Source organism: Diprion similis, chromosome 9 (genome assembly GCF_021155765.1).
Source record: "Diprion similis isolate iyDipSimi1 chromosome 9, iyDipSimi1.1, whole genome shotgun sequence".
NCBI classification, from domain to species: Eukaryota; Metazoa; Arthropoda; class Insecta; order Hymenoptera; family Diprionidae; genus Diprion; species Diprion similis.
In genome coordinates this window covers 10342636-10353618 of record NC_060113.1, presented here as the reverse complement: position 1 = coordinate 10353618, position 10983 = coordinate 10342636, and the positions used below count along the sequence as shown (strand labels likewise).

At 44.2% G+C, this 10983-nt stretch overlaps 1 protein-coding gene across 1 annotated transcript; it reads left to right on the top strand.

Moving 5' to 3' along the window:
• Nucleotides 1-6712: 6712 nt before the first annotated feature.
• Nucleotides 6713-7621, top strand: LOC124410171. The gene is made up of 2 exons (XM_046888337.1): nt 6713-7418; nt 7479-7621. Exons 1-2 carry the CDS (start codon nt 6713-6715, stop codon nt 7619-7621), a joined length of 849 nt encoding a protein of 282 aa, XP_046744293.1.
• Nucleotides 7622-10983: the final 3362 nt, after the last annotated feature.

Sequence of the window (10983 nt, the reverse complement as noted above, 5' to 3'; positions counted from 1 at the left end):
ACTCGCATGGACAGAACTCGTCGTCTTCGAAGTTGTCTTGGGTTTTTCAGTCTCCGTACTCTTTTGATGAGACCTGATCCATATCACCGCGACGACCGGTTAGTTTCTCGATATTTAATATAAGCATGAAACAGATCATCCAGAGCCGCATACTCGTTTGTTGCTGGTGAAGTTCATGGTTCTCTGGACCACAATCCGATAAGCACCTGCTCCTTAGTCTCCGTCACCGAGAGTTTCAGGTTCTTGCATAACTTCACTTATTCGTAGAAATAGGCAATAGTCGCTTCACCTTTTCGTTGAGTTCTTTTCACCATTCTATCCCATTTCGTCATCTGATCTTCCTTACCGACAAAAGTTTTTACAAGCGCTTCTTCGAATTTTTGCCAGCTATTTATTTCCGCTAGCTGTGGTTGGAGCCAATGATATGCCCCTTTTCGTAGGTGAGTGCGTGCTGATTCCAACACGAAGCCATCCGGCCAACGGTGCAGTTGACGCATACTGTCTAGATTGCTTATCCATTCCTTCGCCACAGTAGCACCTTGATCGCCGTAAAAGTCTTGAATATTACGAACCAGATCGGGCATAATCTGGTACGCATTTGACGCACTGTTTTCGGCGTTTACTTGAAGGTTTGGCTCGGTAGAATTTAATTTTTGTACGAGTGCCTGTAGTAATTCATCTCGACGGCTTGCTTCCGCATTGCGACGTCGATTTTTTTCGATCATAATCGCTGATAGCTGTTCCATATTTAACTGTTTAGCACCTCGATTGTCTCTTCGTTGTTCGTCGTCACTCATTTTGTTATTTGATTCAATAATTGTTTGTTCAAAATCACTATCCGAATCTCCTGACCAATCTCCGTTACTGTCCGGCATCGCACATATCCGTTATCGCATTCTCGCTCGTTTGCACGCAGACCGCGCTCTTACTCTTTAGTAGCAATACAAGGGGGGTTCTGCGCCACGAACCCTACTTTACCGGCAAAGCACCCTCCCCCCGCCGCCCGCCAGCCCGGAAGCAAACCCATCAAGGTTATCCCCACTCCGGCGAGCCGTCAGCGTTCTGCGTTGCCATCACTTCGAGTCTTGTCAGTAAGGGGTTACCATCGTTTTGATCCTTGTCGGTAAAAAATCCCCTAGATTGGTGTGCCGGTCGGTAAAAAATCCCCTAAATTAGCGTGCCGGTCGGTAAGGAATCCCCTAGATTGACGTGCCGGTCGGTAAGAAATCATGCCGGTCAGTAAGAAGTGCTGTCAGTTATCATAGGGGTTTTACCCTTACCATGCTTATCGAGCGTGATCGAGCGTGATCGAGCGACTGCATTACCGAGCGCAACCGCGACCCTCAACCGTTCAACGCCGAACCCTCGCACGTTGAGCTTCTGGAAGGTTCCATGAGTCAGCTTCTGGAAGATTCTTCCTCCGACGACCGAGAGGTTTCGAGGCGGAAGTGCAACGTTGGGAGGCTTATGCAATGACTCCGACAAGTTTCGACTTGACGTCGAGCGGCCAGAGGTCAAAGGATTTCGGTGCGACGTTGAACGTGACGACCCTGAACAAATTCTCGGAATTTTAGGCTGACAAACAGTTCTCGGAATCGGTCGACGAGTTTCGACTTGACGTCGAGCGGCCCGCGGTCAAAGGATTTCGGTGCGACGTTGAATTCTGGAAGGTTCCGGAGCCGTGAGAAAGATAACCTGCGACCCTGGACCGATTCTCGGAATCTGAGGCAGACAAACAGTTCTCGGAATCGTCCGACGAGTCGCGACTTGACGTCGAGAGGCCCTGCGTCCATCGGTTTTCAGCGCGTCATTGAATTCTGGAAGGTTCTGAAATTTGTTAACGCTAACTCTTAACTAGCAGGGAAAAGGTTTTGAATCAACGGTTGATATTGGTGAAAAACTTTTTTTTATTGATAATAAAGAGTACAGTTTTACATGTTTGCTCTTATTCAACGGTATCCTGACCATCAAGCTCCGGACAGTAAGAATTAAGAACTGGTCGAGTAGATGCCAACAGGCTTTTGTATTTCAACAGGAAATTTCGCAGTAACAATACGTTTTGAGCAGCACAGTTTGGATGTGATATAGAGTGATGTGTACAGTTCAATTTAGTATCTGACATTTTGTTCAATTTTTGCAACGACGGACAACCCAAATCGATCAGATCGACAACTTCAACGTTTTCGCCTAGAACTTTCTGCAGCCAAATCTTCTTCTCCAATCCTTTTACGTAAACCGCTGACGCGTCACGCAGCGACACGCATTCGACGGTGAAATTGAGCTTCTCGAGAGGTACGTCACCGCCTTCCCAGGATAACCCGTGATAATTCCGTGACAGCTACAAATTTTCGCTCTTAAACGGAGCGAGTAAGGAATTCCAATCGTACGGCGGTTGGAAGAGAAAAATTGACGGGTTAGTTTCTTCGTTGACTGATATAACTGCCAACTCTTTTGGCGTAAAACCAGGGCCTGGTCTGTTGAATCCTTGCACGTCAACTATGAACTCCATCGTGAATAAGACTGAATCGAAAATCGCAGCCTTCAAGGTTTTTATACCAATTTTCTCACCCCACCACTCAGCGGATTATACTCGATTATACGATCGTGTAAAATTAAGTAATAGGCAGATGTACCGGCGGGAAAGTTATTTTTAGCCTTAAATTCGATACGAATGTCAACCGGTCCAGATTTCAGAGCCTCGTTTTGTTTTGAACAGTCGATGAATATCAGAGGTTCGTACTGTAGAAATTCGCTCTTTGTCAACAAAGGTTCGGGTTCCTTGCCGTAGTACGTAGCCTGGAAGTTGGCATACATTTCGTACAGAAGGGCGAAGCGATTATGACTCATGTCCAGGTTCAGGTTACCGTACGGATAATAATCGGAATTCAAGAAGAGCTTGACGTCGGTGATGTTACAGTGATCAAGATGGCTGGCATTTTTGTCGGCTTTGTTTTTTCGATTTGTTTGAAAACCCAGAATAACGAATCGCGGTTTTTCGAAATGAGTGGACGTTTTTACAGTCCACACGTGTTTCGTGGTTGCCGGTAGCAGAGGATATTCGTACATCTCCTAACTGCGGAAGCTCATGGAGACAGGTGTATCTTTCTCGATGAAATTCAACAGAGCAATTTTTCGTTGATCCGAAAGCTTCACGTACGGTACTAACCAATCCACTTGATCGATCACGACTCGAAAGTCTTCGTCTTAATTTTGAACAATGGCATTTGAATCGCTCTTTGATCTTGTGATAATCAGCTCATGCTTCGCGTTGACGATGATCTTGCCATAGTCTCCGGCAAAGCCCAATATCATGCTCAAGGGAATAACCACATCGAAGTTACCATCGGCGTCAGTTAATTTTTTCGTTTCTCGAACATCGAGCCATCCAGTCCAGCGTTTTCCATGAGCCAACTCTGACCAGGGTTGAGCGAGGCGACACCCTTCAGCAGACTGGTTAGACCAACGTTTTTGCATTTGTCAATCTCTACAGCGTTCAGCTCGTACCGTACGTCTTCGAACAGATGGCAGATGGCATTGTTGACCACGGTTGTAACCGCTGCTGGACTGCCATCTGATTTGACCAATTTTCCCGAGATATGCAGCGAACTCTTGCTTGGTAATATGCATAATTCCTGATGCTGAACGGTGATGCGAATCTCGTCGCTGTTGTAAAAAGTTGATGACGCATACGGCTTGTGTGCATGTATTTCTTGGTGAGCGATCGACTCATCGAAGGCGACGGGTGTTTGAATGCTCAAGATTTCCTCCTCCATGGTACGTAGCAGACAACGAAACAGCAGAACCGCTGTTTTATTCGTTGGAAATTCCTCTTCCAAAAGGTGTCACTTTTAGACCCGGAGCTATCAGGAATTCCACGTTTTGACGCGTTAACGGTTTGGCAATCGATCGATGACTGACTTGATCGGGACATGCCGCCTTACCAATATAACTCTTGTTGGGTAATCTGTTATATACAATACCCATATTTTATTGCGATTTGATGTGCAGTCTCACAGATATAACTTCTCCACGAAAATTAACCAAGTCACCGTCTTGATCTACTAACCGAAGCTGTACGTGATCTATGGTCTTTACGGTGATCGGAAGATAAATGACGTGCGACGGCACTTCCACGATCTTATATCCCGGTGGAACGATGGGGAAAAATTCGTGAATAGTATGAACTTTGCGCTCATTGACGTAGGCACCCGTTGTAATGCTACATTCGACTCGCAACGCGTTGACCTTGAGAATAGCTACAGGCATATCCGATTGGTGAGTTTGGCTAGCCGTCAATACACGCGGTGTGAATCCAAGAAGCTGACCAATAGAATCACTAGGCTCAAAATTCACGACGTGGTTACATTTGATTTCGCTGCATAACGTATTATTGTTAGGTTTGATGCTGATTTCAATGTCTGTATTCTTCACAGCGTCTTGAACATACTTTTCGATATTTTCAATTTTATAGCTGCCGGTAGATATGGTGACTACCTTATCACCTATGTACAATTTATTGTGGCCAGCGTCAACGTTGGGAATGGAATTGAAGGTTAACAATTCAACGAGACCGAGAGTGTAATTTTTGTCTGAAGCAAGTTCGATCGGGGGGAAATATTGCGCTTCGAGAATCGAAGACGTTCCCGGTATCGTTAACGTAAACGAATCATCCATGGCTGCAAGTGTTGAACTGTCTTCACTAAATTATGTACGACGTTTATATAGCTCATCGCTCAGAAATTTCAGACACAAGTGTCCGCAATCGAACGTACCGTAGTCTTGATATCTTTCATCGTTATATTTCACGCTACCAACACCGAAATATTGCACGGAGTCCAACGGAGGTTGAAGATGACCGAAACTGTCAAAATAGATGACATCGTTGCCACGTTTCTTATACGCAACCCAGTGTGTCCCAGGACCGTCTTTATCGTCAAGATTGACGACGGCTGCCTCGTTTTTACGCGGTCCGTTTTTGGGCATTTCGTTTCGCATAAAGATACCTCGGAAATACGGAATTTTCATAAGTTTTGCATATTTCAACAAATCCCAATTGGTTAACGCTTGGCGTGGTAGTGTCACATTTAGTTTTTTTAAAGATAAAGACCAAAACCTTTCTTGTACGGTTTGAGATGGAGACCTTTACCCAATGCGATCACTTCCATTGTTTTGTTGTGCCGTTTACTTTCCTCTCATTCTCGTTTAGCCGCGCTCGCATCGTTGACAGCTTTTGCTATACCTGCAGCACCCCCCGCTAATGCACCCGTAGCGCTTAGACCGGCAAAAATTGGTATGAGAAAAGGTAGAAATCCACCAACTTTTGAGGGTACCGGTAGAATGCGCGGTGATCGCACGTTATGTTTACCACCTTCTTTTTTCACAGCTTCTCGAGCACCTTTCAGTGCAGATTTGATGCTTGTTTTCGCTTTGTGGCTCGGTATCATGGATTGCTTTGCCGCGCGTATGATTTTGTTCAAGGGAACGCTCTTGGGTTTTCGACAACCCATGCCTAACTTTGTTTTTACCTTCATCGTGTTCGCTACAGCCCAAGCGGTTGCTTTTTCGCCTAAATTTGCGTCTTTTGCTAAAACCCGTTTCCAGGCTTTCTCGGCTAATATTTTATCCGCGACGTTTCTAGCCTCGAGATTTTCACGATTTTTCGAATATGCTATATCGTGTTCCTTACACGCTGCGTCGAGAGGATTGATACCAGGATCGCCTCTCGCGAGTCTTTTCGTCAACTTTGTACCAGGACCGCAGTATTGGTAACCGGGAACATGTAGCTCGATCGGGAGTTTGTTGATGATGCTATTCACCAATCCTCTCCCACGTGATCGTTTTTTCGAGGATCGCTTACGATCGCGTGTGTGCACAATCATGTTCGCTCTTCGACTGAGGGAAAGTCCTTATAAACGATGCATTTATAGAAAATCGAGCAGTCAAGTTCGAGATGAAGTTTGAGACACAATCGATCAAGCTACCTGTGGTGAACTTTGACAAATATACGCAGCAAAATGAAAAACCGAAAAAACGCCACGGTGAACTGTTACCGAGTAGTGTACGTGCGGTATTTTGTGGACCTTCCAGCTGTCGCAAAACCAACGCATTGTTCTCACTTATAACGCATCCGAACGGTTTGAGGTTTGAAAACCTGTACGTTTACTCAAAATCTCTCAATCAACCGAAATACAAGTTTCTCAGTCAAGTGCTTGAAAGCGTCGACGGTGTTGAATACTTCCCCTTTAACGAGCATGAGCACGTCATCGCACCGAAAGAGACGCAACCTAACTCAATCATGATATTCGATGACGTAGCGTGCGAGAAGCAGGACAACGTACGCGCATACTTTTGCATGGGTAGACATCACGACGTAGACTGTTCCTATCTTTGTCAGACGTACGCGCGGATCCCCAAGCATCTCGGACGCGATAACACTAACCTGCTGGTCTTATTCAAACAACACGAAATGAACCTGAGACACGTATACAACGATCACGTAAACACCGATATGACGTACACAGAGTTTGAAGACTCGTGTGTGGCATGCTGGAACGGTGACAAATATGGGTTCCTCGTGATCGACAAGGATCGAGAGCTCGACAACGGTCGATATAGGAAGGGATTCGACAATTTTATAAACATGACAAAGGAATAAAGTACACGGTCATCGAGGGAAACGAAACAGTAGCGTTGCTGAGCTAGTTGTGTCAACATGCAGGAAATTCGGAAGGAAAAACAAGTCTTGCGCCGTATTGCTCAAGCGAGTGATGCAATTCGACGGAAGCACAAAATCCTCAAGACGGGAAAAGAGTCGCTGCAGAAAACAATGAAGGATGTCTTCAAACCTGTGGTAACCCCGCTGCAGGAATTAGTCAACGTCTCTCGAGATACGAAACCTGTAAAGCAGGAGGTGAAGGAAGAAATCAAAACTGAAACGATGGATGAACCGAAGAACGAAATGGAATCTGAAGCTGAAGTCTCTTTTGCAACTGCAGAGGAAGAGGATCAAACAATCACAGAATCATCTGCAGGATTAGAAGATGAATATCTTAGAACGCTCGAGGATAAAAACAGACATAACGAGCTGCATACTTTATACGGGGTACGGAACCTTTCTACCGCCGGGCTGATGGTTGGTGACTCACCGATAAGCTTCGAGCGCAATTCCATTCGCATAGGGAGTACAGTCTACCCGAAAACTCAAGGTTTGCTGGAGTTATCGTTCAAGAAGATGCCGAACAGCGTTCACGTTACCCCCAACGACAAGAAGAATTACAAGAACATCCTTCTCGCAAGAAATGCTCACAGAAAGTATTACAGCGCCACCAAGCCTATCCGAAACACCCCCAGCGCCAAATTCAAGCACCTAATTGCAGAGCTGCTCAACATCAATACATCATCACCATCGTCATCGAAGCGTACGGGCAAAGGTGTTTTGCTACCTCAGGCTTGAGTTACACGACAGGGTGTTAAAACAGATTATATTTTCTGGGACGACGCAAACGAGTTGGTGGAACGTCTTCGTTTGCTTACGGCATCTCAAGCGGCTGGGAATACAAGTCACAACAACGAAATTATGTCGATTCTCGAAGAATTGCGGGAAGCTGGAATCATTTATTAATCAACTCACGCCGTTTCTGCAATCATTTACGAGATGAGCGTCGACGTGTTTGGACGTCATCTGAACAAAAACACAGCTGCGAGCACTCGAGGTCCTCCGGGTGTCGGATTTCACGTAACAGCGGACGGGCACTACGATATACGAAACAAAAGACTATGCAATATAGCTGACCCCGTGGAGCCAAACAATGCTGTAACTTTGAAAATCTTCCGTCGTAAATTCCACTTGCTGCAAAAACAACTCGACAATCTTGATCAAATGATCAAAGCATTGGATACCACCACAGGGAAAGCCTTGGACACCTTCTACACAGATTTTAGAACAGGCAGAGACCTGTCGATTCGAAACGCTGAAATTCTTTCCAAATTGGATACCAGACTGAGAGCATTGGAAGATGAACGGGGAAAAGCTAGCGCTGGTGACGGAACTGCATAAGCCTGCACGCCGGAATTACCCACGTCGTCGTGTAGATGTGCGTGGCATCGACGAGACCTGGCAGGCGGATCTTGTTGATATGATTTCGTACGCTGGACAAAACAAAGGCTACAAGTACATGCTCACAGTCATTGATATTTTTTAAAAGTATGCGTGGGCTGTACCGATAAAGAGCAAGTCCGGGGATGATGTTACAAAGGCGATGGAATCTGTGCTTGTTCAAGGACGTGTACCGAAAAAATTACACGTCGACAGAGGAACAGAATTTTACAACTCAAAATTCGGATCTCTTATGACACGCTGTGGAGTCAAACTTTACTCCACGTACAGTAATTTGAAGGCTTCGATCTGTGAACGTTTCAATCGTACGCTGAAAAGCAAAATGTGGACACAGTTCAGCATGCAAGGAAGCTACAAGTGGCTCGACATCTTATCTGATTTGGTATTGGCTTACAACAACACCAAACACCGAACCATACGAATGAAACCATCGGACGTCACGGTTGCAAACGAGAGGCAATTATTGCGTCAGGCGTACGGAGGGCTTCGAGCGATACCTATCAAACCGACAAAGTTCAGAACTGGCGACAAAGTCCGAATCAGCAAATTCAAAAACGTCTTCGAGAAAGGTTATACTCCCAATTGGACGACTGAAATATTCACAATAAGCCGAGTGGAAAATACTCATCACCTCACGTACAAGCTCAAAGACTATCAAAATCAACCCATCGCTGGCGGTTTCTACGAACAGGAGCTCCTCAAGGTTGAACATCCGGACATCTATCTCGTGGAGAAGGTTCTCAAAAAGCGTGGAAAGAAATTATATGTTAAATGGTTAGGTTTTGACAGTACACACAACAGTTGGATAAATGAATCTGACGTGTAACATCATTATTGAATAAGAGAGATTCTATTGCAAATAGGCATGTGTCTTTATTTTACATCCTATATAATTATATACAACGTTGTACAATTATATTTCATAACCTATAGATCACGATACGGTGATTACAAAGCTCAAACGTATAAGCTAAGGTCCAGGCTTATAGCCCCACGGAAGCGTGTCGGTCGTGTTGTGAAACACGATCCGCTTGTCGTCATTCCAGCTCAGTGCCACCTTCTTCTGTTCCACAGTATAAACCTCATGCTTTTGACTCAAGAATAAATTCTGACTTTTGATCAAATTTTCATGTTGAAAAGCACATTCCAAATAATCATTAAAAGTTATTGTTCTCAACGTTGATCCCTTAACCCCTTTGGCATGTTTTTTGTCGTTCTTATCTCCTAAGACCCTGAATGAATATAACTTTGCTCTTAATCCTACAAATTCTAACATTATTCGACTGTTGTTTTCATCCTTCATCAAGCCGAGGACTTTTTTATTTGATAAAGGCATTCCGTAAGCGTTATCGACTGAGTAATCAGATGTGTCGAATTTATGCAAGTCCACTTTCATACACTGGTATACGTCGGGGACGGTGATGTGAGATTGTTCAGAAGCCTTGTATTTTGGGTTCCAAATCGCATCCATTTCTGAACCTCGGCCGGTGAAGATTTCTCGCTCAAAATCTTGAACGCCGTCTCCATGATTTTTATCAATTTCAAGCACTTTTCGGAATCCGTGTTTATTTCTTCTTCAATCGCACACTTGACAAGAGTTATCGTTGCAAAGCCTGCATCGTAATGATTGCTCTATGCCGACGCGGTCCCTTTTATGGTACATCGTGACTCACACATATCATCGAACTTGAGCGAACAATATTCTTTAACGAAAATTTTGAGATCTTTTCGAGCGAATCTGCTGCTCGTGTAAGATGGTAAGACAGTTCTTGGAACTCGACGATAAAGTTTCACACGCTTCATGTACGAGACAGAGCTGTGGTAGTGCAATAGTGTTAGTAGATATCGTTCTCTGAGCGCGCGATGGGAATGTTTTTACCTTGCCAGCGGTGTCAGGTTTACGATTTCGAGACCTCTGCATTAGTTCAGTAGAGCAGAGTAAGACAGCGGTAATTTACAAACGTAACCGACAAGTGTCAACCACTTCGAGATTTCGTATAGGTTTAATTGTGAACCTAAACACTTGAAGAAGCTGCACGAAGAGTGGGGTGCTCCATAAGCCTGATGAAATCATTCGCAGTCGAACCGTCAAAGCGTCAAGGTGGGTGATCGAAATCAATGCAGTTATAAAGTATTTAACGTTTATTGTGCAACAACTTTGGATTTTTACTCGAACGAAGAGAAATAATTTAGCGTGTGTGCCTTTTTTTTCAGATTCTTTTTTCCCGGGAATTTAGAAAAGGGAATCGTTTCAAAAAAAATATCGGTGAGTTTTATCAGAATATCGAAATTTTTTCGTCTGTGTGTGATGGGCAATCAAGACTTTGGATATCTAACGGAATTATGTTTTTTTTCTCAGAAATGGAGTATGTCCACATTCTACCGAACGTGAAAGTGCCTCGAGAATGGGCTGAGCACCTACCTCGAGGGTTCCTCGTTCGATCGGTTCAACTTGCCATTATGATCTATGGCGATGGGGACCGAAACGATATTTTTGTTCACCAAGCGGGTGTGACAGCCCGCTTGGAAAGAGTGGGGGATGGTTCGTGGTTATTCCTCAAAGTGTAAGATCAAGTTATATTATAATTTTTTACATAATTCGTTCGCTGATAAGATTTTTTCTTAAGTATTTGGACAATGGTGTGATAACTTTTATAACAAGTTCGATTAATTGGTTTCTTTATTTTGCAATGAAAACTACAAAACTTATGTGATTCTAGGGTATATTAAAATTTTCTAAAGTTACAGTTTTTGTTGTGTTTGTGTGTATTTCAGATCAATGTAACAGCTTTCGAGAGACCCCTCATTATAATCATGTGTGGAGTAGTAGTACAGTCGTAGTACAGTCGTAGTAGTAGTAGTATTTT